A 16,820-nucleotide genomic window follows, 5' to 3' on the forward strand; every position below is an offset into this window, starting at 1 on the left:
CTGGTGTGAGCCAATCACAGACGCGCACCTCTGGACAACTTGCACTTCCGGGGTCATGCGTTTTAAAACAACGATGGCTGGACACGACTTGCTGTGCTTATGCGACTTGATCCGGTAAAGTTTATTTCACTTTAATATTGTTAATAATAAAGCTCCCTTCGATTAAAAATAAAGGCTGCTTGTAAATACCTGTAAGGATAAATGAAACAAGTAGACGTGTTGTTTATTTAGCGATGTTTTGAGCGGCACCCAATGTAAACACGTACTTTAATGTGGTTAGGGTTACTATTATCTTGATTCTAATGATTTATTGAAACATTGTGTATGTGTCAACGTGCAACAAAACCTGATGTATTTGTGTTTTTTGCCGCTCTTCCCGCTTCCAAGATTGCTGTGGTCGCTTTTGATACCGTGCATCTACCTGAGCTTGGCTCTGACTGCTCTGCTCTTCCTCCTCATCCTGCTCATCCGGCTCTTGCTTCAGCGGAGGAAGACGCGCCGTGACGAGCAGGGAAAAGCCCCGGTCGTGGCCTTCTTCCACCCCTACTGCAATGCAGGAGGCGGCGGAGAGAGGGTCCTGTGGTGTGCGCTGAGAGCCCTTCAAAACAGGTGGGGCACAGGGCGTCGCTGCTGGTGCTGACACGCTGCAAAAAGAGGTTGCAGGACGCTGTCTTCAGAGGGTTTGTGCAGCAGGGCGAGGTGTAATCCTGCAGGAGATAAAATAAGTGTTGTTTAGTAAAGCCATATTAAGTATGGTTCTATATTTTTGTTGGCATTGATCAAATCCAGTTTTAATGTTTGAAAATACTTTATATGACTCGTCTCTGTGCTTTAGAATTACAAATGTTAGGATAAGTACATGTCAGTAGTCGAATGGTTAAGCATCCCAACTCTAACATAAGCCCTGTTCTTATAACCTCAAATAATCGACTTGCTTCTTGCGGTTACTGTGGTCGGCAGGTACAAAGATGCCTCCTTCGTGGTGTACACGGGGGACCAGGGCGTCACAGGGGAGCAGATCCTCGAAGGCGTGCGCAGAAGGTTTAACATCAGGCTGCCTGGGCCGGTGAAGTTTGTGTTCCTTAACTATCGTATCCTGGTGGAAGCCAGCCTCTATCCACATTTCACCTTGTTGGGCCAAAGTCTGGGATCCATTGTGCTGGGATGGGAAGCACTCGTAGAACTGGTCCCTGACGTCTACATAGACTCTATGGGCTATGCCTTCACCTTGCCTGTGTTCAAGTACCTGGGAGCATGCCGCACAGGGAGCTACGTGCACTACCCCACCATCAGCATGGACATGCTGTCTGTGGTTCGTGAAAGAAACCCCAGCTTCAACAATGCAGACTTCATTTCGGCAAACCCCATTCTTAGCACCCTCAAGCTGATCTATTATTGCATGTTTGCCTTTTTTTATGGCCTGGTTGGCTCTTGCAGTGATGTTATAATGGTGAACTCCACGTGGACCCAGAACCACATCCTGGCTCTGTGGAGGTGCCGTGACCGCACAAGCGTGGTGTACCCGCCCTGTGACGTGCAGACCTTCCTGGACATCCCACTGGAGGGTGACGACGAGAAGAAGAGCCACAGCATTGTCTCAGTCGGTCAGTTCAGACCAGAGAAGGACCACCGCCTGCAGATCCGAGCATTTCGGAAGTTGTTGGACAAGAAGACGCCAGCGGAGCAGGCCTCCCTCAGGCTGGTGCTGATTGGCGGCTGTCGAAACCAGGAAGACGAGGACAGGGTGCTGCAGCTCAGAGGGCTGTGCCAGGAGCTGGGAGTTGGGGACAAGGTAGAGTTCAAGTTGAACATTCCATTTGAAGAACTGAAGAAGGAGCTCACTGAAGCCACCGTGGGTCTGCACACCATGTGGAATGAGCATTTCGGAATAGGTAAGAGAAAGAAGCTTGAACTGGAGATTCGCTTAATGTGAACATTTGGGGAATGGCATTAATTTAGTATTACTGCATGTGCTTTTTGTGATCTGTTTATATGGAGAATGTCATATAGATAAGGAGGTCTGTGCTGCAGGAAAATAAATTCTGCACTTACATTGTGAAGAAGGCAGGCTGTGCTTCTGTCTTGAGATGCTGATCAATAATTGGTATTCCCTGTCTGTCTCTGCAGGGATCGTGGAGTGCATGGCGGCAGGAACAGTCATTCTGGCCCACAAATCTGGAGGCCCAAAACTGGATATTGTGGTACCCCATGAGGGAGGGGTGACGGGGTTTCTGGCAGATGATGTAGACAGCTATGCAGAAGCCCTGGAGAAGATCCTGGCTCTGTCTCCTGAGGCCCGGCGGGAGATCAGGCACAATGCCCGCCTGTCAGTGGCTCGCTTCTCCGACCAGGAGTTTGAGGCCTGCTTCCTGTCAGCCACAGAGCCGCTGATGGGGGAGACTCTGCAAGCCACTCTACCTGCCAGGTAGCCTCCCTTGCTGTGACTGTGTGTTTACACTAAAGGAGATCTCTTATAAAACGCATTGAGTACCAATAACCCTGGCCAAGTCTAATGAGCTAAGCACCACTAGTTTTCAGCAGTAGTAATTCCATTAATTCCCAGCATTATTTACTGCAATGCTTAGCTGTATCCTTGAAACTGATGTGCAAAACTATTACCCACCTCTATACAGTTGTAAACCTCTAATAGGAGAATGTCATAACTAGCGAGAACTACAGCAGCCTACATGTTTTCTGTTTTTGATTTTGTCACCTTAATTGATTCAGGAAGGATCAATACAATACATGCTGTAATGCACTTTAATAGTTCCAAAGGACAATTTCAAGTTGTCAGATATCCATTACATTATTTTAAAAGGAAAAAAAGATATGACCAACCATTGTAAAATATTACGCTCTGCTGCCCTAATTTATTTCCAATATTTCAGACCCCATTTTAAGTCTCATCAACTTTCCTGTGATAATGCTGTAAATATTATTTTGTTTCTCAGAGTGTTAAAGGGAGATGGAGTGTAATGGCTCAGACAGTGTAATGTGATGTATAGTGTGTATAATGTCCTGTAGTAAGTTACAAATAAAAACATCTTTAATTGTTCAACAAACGTTCAGACAGACAAGTTTAGCACCCCATAACTTCTCTGCTGATTTCTGATCGGTGATATTACTTTGTTTTGAAATTTTGTCCATGACTATTTGTTAATAAAAACACCTTGATTGATACTATTGGTTACTTACAGCATGATCAGTTCTCTGAGAATTTTATTAAAAAAAATGTCAAGGCCATGTGACTTTTATTTTGCTAAAGAGTTTAGAACATCAAGAAAATAACTTACATTTTATACACTGTACTTATTTTACTGTGCAAGTAGCTCATGGTATATTAAGTTAAATGGCTAAGTCATGATTTTACAAGGTTGCGATATGTATGTATGTAACACCTACCTTGGCAAAGCAAAGCTATTGATCACTCTCACTAACAAGCCACATTACAGTATCACAAGATTAAAACATCTCTGTGTTCATGAGGGATGGTCAGTAAAACCTCACTGGAAATGTGGGCAACCCATTTCTTTCTAAATACTGATAGAAATGTAATTGGTATTGAGGTTCAATATTCTGCAGGTACCTTTTTTCACCCAATGACAAATGCATCCCTTGCAGTGTGCTGCCATCTGCTGGGGGAAAATCATAGAACATGCTTTGGGATTTACTATGGACTATAGTCTCTTTTTCTATTGCACCCCCATTCACACTGACTTTGAATGCAAAAACAAAATGCTGGGATGTATCCTTTCACACACAAAATGGAGAATTCAGGACAGAGTGCTGGAACCTTGGGATCGACACGCAATAGAAGCATGTGGATTCGGGAGAGGAGAAGGACACTTATTTTGGACGTATTTGTAAAAGTTTGATAATTTGATAATGTGCTAGCATCTCGACTAGAGTGCGAGGTAGAAAATTCCTGGTGTCAGTATGCCGGCTTAGACCCTTTCTGACAACAAATTCCCAAGAAAAAGGCAAAAGTTTGTGTTAATGGGGCTTATGTCAGGTACTTGCACTGAAAGTAAGATCTACCTGAGACTCCATTCTCTTTCATGCAAGTAACTTCTGAGTAAATTCTCAGAAGTGAGCAACGATAATGCTAATGACAATGGAAATTAATATACAGGGTTACCAGTTGCTTTGGTAGATACCTTACATTTGTGAAATCTGCCTAGAAGCAACACTAACCCAGATGATATTTGCTTTGGAGTTCTACAAAAATATACCTACATTCTTGCTTACAGGTAAAGAGTGATAGCAGCCGGACACTAATCAGCCTGGTGCTGCTCCCCAGTGGGATCAGTCTGGGGTTTCTCCACAGCCCGTTTGCCTTCTACCCGTTTCTCTTGGGGCCCCGTCTCTTCAGCTTTTGTCCCAATCTGAATGACCGGTGTGGGGTTGTCTGCTGTGCGTTCAGCAGGAGAATCAGGCACTGTTAAGTCCTGCTGTTTTTCTGTAGTCTTTCCCTCCTCCTCCTCTACCTCCACCTTGTCTTCTTCCTCCTCCTCCATTAAATAGAAGTTTTTCATGGAGTCAGCCACTTCTTCTCTCAGCTCATCCTCTGATTCTTCAAAGTTTCTAAGACATCAAAGAAACGTAGTTAAAAGACTGACTTCACACATCTGATGGAGGAATGGCAATCGGAGGCAGATCCACGTACGTGTCGTCATCGTCTGATCTGGGCTCCAGGCGCTCTTCATCCACATCTAAATCTAAATCGGAGCTCTCCTCTTCCTCCTCTGTTCTCTGTGGCTTTAAAGTCCCTGAGTTTTGAGACAAGCATGTAAAACAACTCTCTGTTTTAGTCTTTACAGCTATTTTTTTCAGGGACTGGGATGGTAATTTTCCTGAGACAAATTTCTACATTTTAAACATTAACAGGTGTTTTAGTAACACGCTTCTATACCTTGCTTTAAAGGGGTTTAAACTGCTTTGTAGAGATCCCAGTGCAAGGTGTGGCAGCAATGTCCTTCTCCTTGTGGTGACTGTGAGTGAGTGAGTGAGTGGATAGCGGAGTCTTACCCAGTGGCAGTGTGTCTGTGGTGGCAGTGGTGAGCTCGGCCTGTGCCAGCGCCTGCAGCAGTGTTGCTGGGGGGCCTTCACCCCACTGCTGCCTTCTCTCAGGGACCTTGTGCTCGGCTGCAGTTCCGTCTGCTGACAGAGAGGTCAACGAACTTCACAACGTCCCTTACTGCTCCGTGAAATGTTATAATTGTTATTGTTTCAGAAAGGAGATTATAACATATATTGCAACCTTAGACTCAAGAGTATCTGATATAGCTTTCCTGTCAAACCACATTGCTGGTGTAGGTAAAAATAAAGTGTGAATTGGCCAATGGGAACCTTCCTTTCCACACACAGCCTCTTACCAAGCTCATGGGCAATCATGGTATGACAGACAGAGGAGACCTGCAGCTCCGCCATAGCGTTCAGAAGAGTGTGCGGTGGTCGCTGACCCCATTGCTTCCTTCTCGCCCCATGTGGGGACTGCCCTTGCCGGTGCCCCTCCGGCTCCACTCCCCTCCACCCCTTCTGCTTCAGATCTTCTCCGTCTTGGAAGGTCAGTGTCTGATTCAACACATCCAGGTCCTGAAATGATGTGTAATGTTCAAGCACAGCGAACAGGTTCACAATGGATATACTCTATATATACTTTATTTTTTTACCTCTTCTTTTTCCTCATCTTCAAGCACCCCTTCCTCTTCCAGTCGTACCTCGAACATAACTCCCTTCGGGCACATGTTTAAAATAAATAAAAAGTTATTTTCAAGCATGTTATATTCATTGTATTGAAAGCCTTCTCAAGCTGCCTTTGCACACCCTGTGTATATTCCTGATTGACTTCTAACAGGATTCAACCAAACAGATGCTCTATCCACTTATATTACAACATTTCTTCGTGCAAATCTATATATGTAATAGTGAATAGTACATCATGTGATGCACCATCAATAAACAAATATAAGCTTGATGGTGATGTTGATCATACCTTTGCTTTATGTTTCTTCAGCAGTGCTTTCCTTTCTTGTTGGTTTTCGTACATGATGTTTCTCAGTTGTCTGTCAACATCCTTCATGAAGTACAAAGAGGAGAACTTGTGATGTCTGAAGTGCTGTAGTGTAGCGCTCAGTGTGTGATGGTGGAGACTGAGGAGGAAACAGTCATTACCTGAGCAATTTCTCCTCTGGTCTCTTTCTCCTTCTCTTGGGATGGGGTCTGGCTCGGCTCTGCCTGTTTAACCAGGTAAGTGTCTGCTCTGACCTGCGGTTGAGGCTTTGAAAAAAAAGCCAAAAATTTTAAAACATAGGTACTATGACAATGACTGTGAAGCCTCTCCTGCAGCCCACTTTTAAACAACTGACAGGCCGAGCACATAACAAAAACTTAAAAGGGCATCATCAATTTCATATTTCTTTAGATGGTTATGTTGCATTTATGCTTTCTATGAAATAAATATTTACCTCCAATCCTGCTTTTATCTTCATCTTCTTCACTTCATTGCAATAATGCTGACGGATTTCCTTCAGGTCTTCTAGATACTTCTAAAGGAAAGGAGACAATATCACAGGCTACTCACTCAACTTTATTGAGTTTATCTTACAGAGCCAACTGGGTCCAAAAATAGCTTAATAATTACAAATGAAAATTAAATAATTATACTTTTACTGAGTGATGTTTATCAAGATACATCTAATTTCAAGAGAGATTCAGTTACATAGAAAATAGACAATTACAGTCACTGAAACTTCATCAGCGGCACCTGCATTTTCACATCTTGCGGGATCTTGCAGCAACAAGTTGAGTAACGTGCGACAAAACTGCCCGATTGGGTATGAAAGAACGCGTAAAATATATACATTCTTTCAGCTTTGATCTGCTAACTGTGGAAAAGGATGGAAGTAACTAAAATCTTCTAGAGTGGAAGAACCCATGCGTACCCAGCTCCACAACTGAAGATATCTGAGTTCAGAGTTACAGTAGCCCACCCTGCTCTTCACTACCACCACAGTGATGCCAGTGGCTGTCAGAGGCTCCTTTCTCTGTGCTGAGGGACAGAGGGGTTGCCCTGTTTTCAATGTGTCTTGGGCACCATCCCTCACCTCCTGATCGCCATGTTTCCGTCCAAACGGAAAGTGGTTGCCCCTTGGCAGTGGCACTGGGAGCTCCGGCCCCTGTGCTCTGTGACGAACAGCATCTCCAGTGGACGGACGCAGGCCCTGTGTGTTGGTGACAGACATAGGGAGGAGCTAATCGGTGCTGCTGAACCAATAGAGAGCTCTGAGGACTTGCTGCTAAAATAATCTGTGTGCAACATTCAATCAGTAGCAGCTCCATACCAATATTTTACCCTAATTTCAAAATGTACCTTCATTTGATTAAAAAAAAAAAAAAATAGATAAATTACTCCAAACTTTTCATGAACGTGCATATCTTCAGTTTATACACAACATGGTAATTAATTAGCCTAACACCTGAGGGCTGGAATACCTGATTTACACATGAATTTGGACTCTGGTCCGGCTAACCTGTGTAAATGCTGCAACCAAACCCACTAAATACATTTTAAAAGTACAGATCTATTCAAACATTCAATGGTCTTGCTGGGGACAAGATAAAGAAAGTGCCTAACCAGCTGTTTTTCTACTTTGATCTTGTACTGGTAAGCCTCTTGTTTTCTTTGCAGGTATTCATCATGAGCGGCAGCAACCCTTGGAGTACAAGAGAAACACAGTCACCTACATACCAGTAAAACTGCTAACCATGATTCAGCAACAACAAAAAAGATCAATATAACCAAATAAATAAAATAAACCAAAACTAACCATACACCAAAACTTGCAAATTCCTTTGAGATTGTATGATGCAAATACCAACTTTTAGATTTTAATATAGGGTAGTTAAGGGTCTGTAAGTAAGGACTAGTGCATATATCCTCCCTGTGTATGCCAGACCCTGCTTCACTTTACAATCTCTCCTGGAGATACTGTTTGTCCACAGTGGAGAACAGACAAACATCAGTGCCAGAAGGCAGCATTAGATGTCTCAGTGCTTACTGCTGGTGAGGTTCAAGAACATTTAGTCCATCAGCTTTGCCAGCTTTGGGTCTCTCATTGGCTGGAGCTGGATGTGGGGCCGCCTGTTCTTGACGCTTCTTCTTAAAGAGATCTAGCTGTTCATGGTAGTGCCCATACAGCCCATGCTGTCCATAGTCCCCATAGTGACAATTCCTTTCATAGTGTCTGGCCACTGGTCTATCTGCTACCACTGCTTTAGGGTACACCGGCTATGGAAATGAAAAGCACAGTGTTTAACTGTTTGATTTATAAATGAACACTGATAACCATAATAACTGAAAATTAACTATTTGATTGTTGCCTAAAGCTACTTTCATAGGCTTCTCGTGCTGTGGAATATGAGAGTGTTTGCGTTTCTGCGGATGACTATGTATACACATACATAAATGCACCAGAAAAAGGCAGCTGCTCATGACCTTATACTCTGGAGTGTAGACCTGGGCTGGAGCTTTCCACTCAGGCCTGGGGGGCAGCTTTTTGATGAGGGGCCCTGGCTTCCTGAGAGGAGAAGGCTGTACCTGGGCCCTGGGCTTCACATCCTTCACTTCTGCTGAGAGAATAAGAGCAGCAAAATTTTTCCCCTGAAATACATGTATGATCTCCAAAACAAAAGCCAGTTAGTTGTTCAAATATATCCAAAATTGAACATGGTTTTTTTTCTCTTGTTAAGGAATGATTAGTAGTCTTAATTAGGAGTGTCAGTACAGGAGACCATGTGTGTTTTTACATTGCAATGGAAGACATTTAATCTGTGCATCACATGCAATTCCACTGACAACATCCTAAACATGAGGTATACATGTTCAGGCAAATTCTATCTTTGCTTACAGAAATTATACATGGTCCCGTGCTCATATACTGATAAATGTGTAGTGCTGTGTATGTAACTGCGGGCATTTCTGTTGCAAACCTGAGCTGATTAGTGTTGCCTTGCCATGTGAGCTCTGGCCTTACTGTAAGAGGCTGGGATATGTCTGCTTCTTCAGTGGCTTCTTCAGTAGCTCTGAGAACTGGCACTAGCTATCACATCACAGAACCACAGCTCAGAGAATCAAAGCTTTCTGTTCACATTTAGGAATCAATGTGAGGTTTAATATTAAGGTGGCATTGTTGAATTATTAACATTTACAGTCCACAATATCATAGCTAAAGATTCATAGTTAAACATTAAGAAGAGAATGACATACACCAAGAAAACTACACTTTGAATTAATCTCCAGAGGATTATTTTTTTCCCTTTCCTGTTTCTGAGAACACCCTGTGTGTTGGTTTAATTACAGATAAGCCCTACACTTTATTTGATTTTGTTAAGACAGCTATAGTGGATGAAACAATTTACGTTGATGACAGGTAAAATCTACAGTAGTGTATTTTGCTCAACATCTTGGCATTGGCTATAAACCTGAAATTAAATTAAATTAAAGAATAAGAATAAGGTACAATCAGATAATAAATAAATAAATAAGATTAAAAACAATGAACACTTACAACCACTAGATGGCATTGCGGATTATTTTTAAATCCAACTACAATCAATCCACATATCTTTTAAAGGGGAGGAGTAATTTCGATCGTATTTATTCTTATAAAGATATTATGTTATAAAAGAAAAGGCCGCTGCTCTGACAGGGGCAGTACCTAGAGCCTGGGCTGCTGCTCGACCTTGAGGCTGTGGACTGGAGGGCTTCTTCTTGTGCAGAACTGTGTGGCTGAACTCCTCTCTAATCAGCTGGAAAACAGCAACAACAGGGAGAGGAAATGGCTTTGGACATCGTGCCTCCGGCTGAATGCTGCTTTTTATTTATCATGCCGAGTTACAACTAACAAAGAGGGAAGTGCTCTTCATTAAAACAGATTTTCTTTTCACACTAACAGTGAGTTTGTCCTACATAATAAAATCAAACGGAGGTATCTGGGGCGTTGTTTATCAGAATAGTTGGGCAGAGGTGTGCAATAAGGTTGCTTAACTGACGATGTAATTGCACAACCATTCCAACCTTAGGACGTGGAAACTACTGTGGCGTGTGCTAAGGAGTATGCCAACTCACACCACACCTGCAACTTATAAACTGATAGCACTGCAGACATTACACTGCTACTCCAGTGTCACGGAGAACAGGTGGTGTTGCATGTGACTACCCTCTCCCCACTTCTGCAAACAGACAGGTCACTGTATGTGCCACAGAGGGAGGCCCTTCTCACCTCCGGATCTAGGTGCCTTTCAATACGCTTCTCCAGGAAGGGCCTTTTGAGCACGGAGTTGACAGAGGGCCGGTCTCGGGGGCTGACTTTGAAAAGCTGGCACACAAGCAGGCGCAGGTCATAGGAATACCTGGGAGCGACAGGATTATAGTGCCCCCTGCAGATCTTCACCACCAGCTGCCTCAGGTTACTGCCCTCAAACTGCAATCAGAAACACAGCCATCATATGCCCTGTCTGACTGTCACACTGCTTGTTTTTTTATTTTGTTTATTCAGAGGAGTTCTCAAGAAACAGGGTTACTTACTGGATGTTTCAGAGTGCAGAGCTCATACAGAACACAGCCCAGAGACCAAACATCCCTGTGTATAAAAAGCACAGAGTATAATACAGTTATTTAGCCTTGGAATATGTATTATACATCCCTATCCATAAGTGCTCTCACATTTGCTGGGCATGCCTTTTGGAATCACAACACTCTGGAGTTTTAATTCCAGACCTATTGCTCTATTTGACTGGCACTGGAAAAAAACAAGATGATTATTTTGAATCTGCTATATGCTGATCAGTAATAAGAGAGCATACTGGAATGGTGTATTAGATGTACTATGACCTTTGTTTTAAACATCCAATATCATGATAGTGGATGGAAACAATGGTACAGACGCAATGGCCTCATGCCAGGGGGAAAGTAATTTGTTCAGCTCATCCTGTGCTTTAAACGAAAACAAAGCCGTAATTAAGGCAGAAGTCGATACCAAATCTGTGCACTCATAACATCAGCTAATGCGCTGCTGTCCTGCCTTGTTAAAAGTCTACAAATACATATTTTCTGGATAATACAATGTGCCTTTGTTCAGTTATAAGGTCATCGTTTTGCAGCAGCATAACTGGGTACTAAGTGAAAAGGTTAATTACAATTAATATACAGGATCAAGTAAACCTTCTTTGTCTTACACAGACTCCAGTCAGACTCAGTAGCCACACTTTTGCCCGAGTCAGGACTGCAAAGACTCCTCTCACATTTTTTATTTCTTCCTTGAACAATTAATATAAATTGCTTTAGCTAACCAATTTGCGCGCACATCTCTGACAGCCTGCAGAGCAGAAGATACAGCCAGTTGCCGGCACTAAGGCCTATATAATGACCCCGCCTCAATCAGGGAAGCGAGGAGAGTGTCTGGGGAGCTTGAGAGTCAGGAAAAACCTGGATTATAAACCCAATCACAGCTTCTGACCTATGTTTCCCCATTAGGACTACAACAACGCCTAACCCTACACTTGTGCAAGAGCAGTGGCCCGAAAGTAGGAAGGGCTGCACTAACAGTCCCACACCCCGCACTGTGTCACACCTTAAACAAGAATTGCATGACTACATGCGCCAGATTCACATTCAGTGACTAGTGTTTGAGAAGCCAGTACTACAAGGGGTGAATTTAGGAGGTGACAGACAAAAAGTCTGTTCCAATGAACAAGTATTTATAAATGTCATAAGGTAAATGCAAGTCACTACACCATACATGCTGCAAATGCTGTAAAAGGCAACCTGTCAGGGTAGCATCACTGCTGGCTCAGTGTGACTGACTGCAGTGCTTCAGCTCAGTAACAATGGTCCACTATTATAAAATAACAAGTAATCCGAAGTCACTAACATTGCGAAGTCAGTAGCAACACTTGCCAAGCAATGTTGCACTTCAGTGGGTGGAGTTACATGTTACTTAATAACAAATTATAGGCCTAGCTATCAATTAACTAAGATTTGCCAAATTGCTTGGGGTAACTGGATCCAGCCAACATTTAGTTTAACTGCCAGTTCCGAACAGTGACATGTTTAGAGGAATGATATTACAAAGACATTGCTTCACCACTTGCACATTCGTACTGCTTGTCATTGTGTGGTAACCCTGTGCCATGTAATTAAATGAAATACATATTCTCATTATCTAAACCAAACAATCAAGAATTTAAATAATTAAACAAGAATATTTAAAAATATTGATATTCATGTTATCACACTGTGATTGTTTAGATTAAAGTGCAGTAATAACAAGTTTTCAAAACCTCGTCTAACACATTGTTTTTAGCTCAGTGTTCGAAAACAAAAGGTTGAAAATAGGTTCCCACACATGTTTAAAAACTCTATTAAAGACAGGAAACTATTTCACAGACCCTTATCCTTGGTCACCATAACAACCAGAGCTGGAGTGAGTGCCAAGCCTTTCCACGGCCCATCCTTGCCAATTCAAAACAAGAAGGGGAAAGAGATCCCTTTCAGTCTTGAGAAACTGGAAGTTAACTTAAGAAAGGGGTCCATACGTCTTATTATTGTAGGGCCTGTTCTCACAGATCTCCGGAGACAGATAATAGGGTGTTCCCACACATGTACGGGCCAGCTCCATCGTGCTAATCAATAAACGATAAGAAGACACCAACAATCACGAAGAAACATCAGTAGGATAACAACTCAGGATTGGCAATTCAGAGTAATTATAACACTGTTACACACAAGTTGCTGTTTAATCCTAAAAGAAAATAACTTTGCCTTTATTTGCTCCAACATCAGATAAATAACAACAAAATCTAGTATTATTACAAATATTTGTAATATCTGTTATTTTTCATGTTCAGAGGAAGATATTTGAAGAAGTATTTGGCTACTTTTCAGTATTTTACAGATTATATTTATCAACATATCTTTGACTGTGGAACAGTCCTGTTCAATAACTCATCATGAAAAGTATGTGTTCAGATAAGATAGTTTTATAAAGCAAACTAAATATTTAGCAGATTGCACCTGGGACATATAAACATCTCTGAATTGAGAAATAGGGAGCCACATCTGGTCTGGGTAAAGCGATCGCTCTCATCCTACCAGCTGTCACTTATAATAACAGTCACTTACTTGTTTAACATTCTTGCAATTCCAAAATCTCCAAGTTTCACTTTCATGCCATTGTTGGCAAGAAATATATTCTGAGAAAAGAAACATCTATTCAAGCAAGGTAGAAACTTACTGTCAAAGTTAGAAGAAGTTGATCCAGATGTATTTGCACTTTTTCAGTAGCACTCTATACAGACAATGATAACAGCACTTCTTCTGACAATTATTCTCTTGATACTTCACTGAAATTTTACATTTAAAGAGAACCATCTTTTTTCTTTTGGCAAATTAAGTCTGTCTACTCCAAATAGTAGGGTTTACCTGGGTTTCACTTTCACAATCTACAGTACCTGCGCCTTGATGTCTCTGTGCAGGACTTTTCTATCATGGATGTGCTTCAGCCCCAGGCAGATCTGTACAAACCAATCCAATATCTAGGGAGACAGAGGGACAGAAAGGGCATATAAGTCCCAGTCTGCTGGAGGAATGAGCTAGTGTATTGATTCTTCTATTCAATAAAACTATCTAACCTACCTAATCTCACGCAATCCTGTCATTCTAATTACCACAGCATGTGCAGTCTTTGAGAAATACTTCCGGGTGTGGAATCTGAGTCTTTTATTAATATTAACTAAAATGAATGCCACCAACACTGAATGAACTTTATACATCAATTATATTATTATAATCAATTATAGTTACTAAGAAACTACCATTGTTAAAATATAACTTAAAAAACAAAATGTGATATTATTTCTGAATATTTTCCTATATTATTATAGTAGAACTCTGTTAGATATGATATATGATTAAAAATGATATATTTGTCTGGTCTGGCAATATCAAAATGTATGTGTGTAGAGTTGTAGGAGAACGTATTCAAGCTTTTCTGATTGCCACTACATTGATAACTACGGCGTGGCAGTCATGAGCTAACATTGTCTGACCTCTATTCAATCAGCTGCAATGTTTATGGTTTTTAATAGGCTCATAAAGTTTAATTAATAACATGTATTCAATTTATACAAATACAAATAAAACATCTGAGTTCAAGGGACAAGACTACACCCCAATACACAGGCACAATCAGCAACACACACACATGTTCTACATATCATTTTATTAACATTGCCTGGCACAAACTCTGGGTCTGTTTTGAGGTCACTGCGAGGACAGGGAGGAGAGTGCTCAGAGAGTGAAAACAACAAACATGGAGTATGCAAGAACACTGAGTACATACAGCTGGACATTCAGCACGTAACATCTACTTGGGGACTATTTAACCTCTCAAGTATATTTAAAAATATCCTGATAATTGAGTTTTAATGACAACTACACTAAAATAATTGAAAGAATGCACAGTTTTGTATGACTGTCCTCAGAATAATCACTGAGACCAAGGACATAGTTTTCCCTACCTGATCCTCAGCAAATAGGATGCCTCTCTGCATGGTGATCCTCTTCATGAGATCCCCCCCATCACAGAACTCCATCACAATGTACAGCTTCATCCGCTCTGAAACAACAGCACACAGGGCAAGCATAGCAGTCACTCCAGAGCCGCATTAACAGGGACTTTAGACAAACTAGAATATTCTTGTGTGTTCGCCAGTTTCATGGTAATGTGACAACCATTTTAAAAACATAATGGGCTGGATTCACATGCCTGTAAAGTTCACTGATAATCAATTGATCCTAAACCTAATCTACCAAAAGACATCTCAGGTAGAAATGTTTATTTCCGCCTAGCTAGTCTTAGATCACATGACCAGGCATTTTTTAAACAGGTGAGCAACCATAGATGGTTGCTTTCTGTTTCTTTTTACACATCCAACATATTCAGTAGTATTTAGATCCACGCAAACCTTCAAATGAGTTTAAAAAAGTGACAATATTTGGATGTTTCATTCTGGACAGCAGTGTCACTTCCTTGTGTGAAGCTTCCTTCTCTTTTGGAGGCATCTATAGAAAAATGCAAAAGGAAACAACTTATCCAAGGAAGGCACACATCTGTATCTATAAAAAAAAAATGAAATAGATCAGCAATATTATTTGTGAGAAAGGCACTGAAGCCCTGGAATGACCTACTTAGTGCCTGCTTTTCTATCACCCTCTGAACAGTTGTATTCAAATCAATTTTAAAACACAGTTAAATCATCAGGAAGCAAGGCACTGAAGGTGAGTGGTGGGCGAGTGCATGGTACCTTTCTGAGATTGACCTCCTTGACTACACACTGACTGTTGCTGTCTTTGGCTTTTACCAAGAAAGCTTTGCCAAAAGCTCCTTCACCAATCAGTCGGACAACTTCAAATCCGTCCATGGCAGGGGTGGGCTGAAAGGGAATAAAGTCTGGATCTGACATTAACATCAATAAATTAGATTCATTACATTAGAAGACGGTCGTTTTAGACAAAGGTAGACTATATCAGCCAAGTAGAATAATAACTTTTTAATAACATATACCTTTTTCAGTTTCAACTTCCAGATTGCAAAATCAACTAGACTAACAGAACATGTCTATCCTGGCAAGCTGCACAGCTAATCTATACTACAATGGTAAAACAATGACAGCAAATTAAAAATGTAAAGCTTGCACTCACAATAATGGGGAATGTCCTGCACATTCACTAGCCGCATGCAGGCACTTCCCAGGCACCAGAAAGGGGATGCGGCACCAGTTAAAAGCGTTGTTAAATAGTTTTAAGTTTTTAATAGTTAATAGTTTAATGTGAAAGTTCGTGTTTTGACAAATACGATGCCTTTTTAAATGTGCTTTAAAAAGAAACATGTCATCTGCTGAATGGTGCGGCGTTACTAAGGTGACAGGTAGCTACACAGATCTGCTTCACCTCGACACACCAGGACGCAGTTTAATTTGCAGCTTCGCATTTCATTTGCATTAGCAGCTGCATGAAGGCGCATACGTTTGTTAAAACTCTTACCAGATAACTGCTGTCAGCTTTCTTTACATTTTCAATTGAAACGTCCTTTGCAAGATCAAAAACGCACAGGTGCGCTTAAGTCATACGGGAATACACCGACTTGAAGAAAACTCTAGCATTGCATTCTGGGATTTGGATTTCCTTTCTTTTGTTTTTATATTTATTTACTTCCTTTTTTGTTTCTTTGTTTAATTTGTCATAGCCGATTTTATTATAAATGTATTAGTTATTAGTATGCATACTCCAGCAGGATGTATTTTGCATGTGAAAATATGCATTCTTGTTCTGTTTTATTGCAGGATCTTTACAGTCTGCTGCAAGTGAATATATATGGTCGAGTTATTGCAACGCAGGTTTGCGCAGTTCTGCGCAGATCTGCAGAATTCCGCCGATGCCATTGGCGGAGCAGCGCAGATCCTCATAGGTCACGTTCGTGTAGCATATATGCACCTTGAACATATCTTACATTTTAGATATCCTTAAGTGTTTTCAGTATACCCCAAGTGTACTTTAAAAAATGTCAAATTAATGTTAAGATATCTGAAAAACATTTTGAGTGGATTAAATCACATGCTTGACTAAATCACTTTTAAAAATCCTAATATGATCGGTACAATTTATGAGTATAATTTCTCAAATGATTTGTAGTCTCTATATTGCATTTGGTGTCCCTCGCAGTCCAGGTTGAATTGGCAGCCATTTTGTCCACCATGTT

General features: G+C 41.3%; 2 protein-coding genes across 5 annotated transcripts; one reads left to right on the top strand and one right to left on the bottom strand.

Annotated features, from left to right (window-relative positions):
• Positions 1-9: 9 nt before the first annotated feature.
• On the top strand, positions 10-3,180 carry alg11 (ALG11 alpha-1,2-mannosyltransferase). The gene is made up of 4 exons (XM_066706399.1): positions 10-114; positions 388-609; positions 961-1,892; positions 2,128-3,180. Exons 1-4 carry the CDS (start codon positions 56-58, stop codon positions 2,427-2,429), a joined length of 1,515 nt encoding a protein of 504 aa, XP_066562496.1. The 5' UTR covers positions 10-55; the 3' UTR covers positions 2,430-3,180.
• On the bottom strand, positions 2,745-16,220 carry nek5 (NIMA related kinase 5). 4 transcript variants are annotated; one of them, XM_066706395.1, is made up of 22 exons: positions 16,106-16,220; positions 15,367-15,518; positions 15,028-15,124; positions 14,581-14,678; positions 13,513-13,596; positions 13,184-13,254; positions 12,598-12,684; positions 10,589-10,643; positions 10,284-10,484; positions 9,720-9,810; positions 8,498-8,628; positions 8,061-8,290; positions 7,637-7,715; positions 6,945-7,223; positions 6,468-6,548; positions 6,175-6,279; positions 5,996-6,076; positions 5,673-5,735; positions 5,376-5,595; positions 5,029-5,160; positions 4,667-4,769; positions 2,745-4,584 (listed from the first exon to the last, which is right to left on the bottom strand). In XM_066706395.1, exons 2-22 carry the CDS (start codon positions 15,481-15,483, stop codon positions 4,275-4,277), a joined length of 2,715 nt encoding a protein of 904 aa, XP_066562492.1. In that variant the 5' UTR covers positions 15,484-15,518; positions 16,106-16,220; the 3' UTR covers positions 2,745-4,274. The 4 variants fall into 4 exon arrangements, with proteins under 4 accessions (XP_066562492.1, XP_066562495.1, XP_066562493.1 ...); XM_066706398.1 differs by having other exon boundaries at positions 7,107-7,223; positions 8,498-8,631; XM_066706396.1 differs by having other exon boundaries at positions 5,029-5,157; positions 8,498-8,631.
• Positions 16,221-16,820: the final 600 nt, after the last annotated feature.

This window comes from Amia ocellicauda, chromosome 6, assembly GCF_036373705.1.
Source record: "Amia ocellicauda isolate fAmiCal2 chromosome 6, fAmiCal2.hap1, whole genome shotgun sequence".
Lineage (NCBI taxonomy): Eukaryota > Metazoa > Chordata > Actinopteri > Amiiformes > Amiidae > Amia > Amia ocellicauda.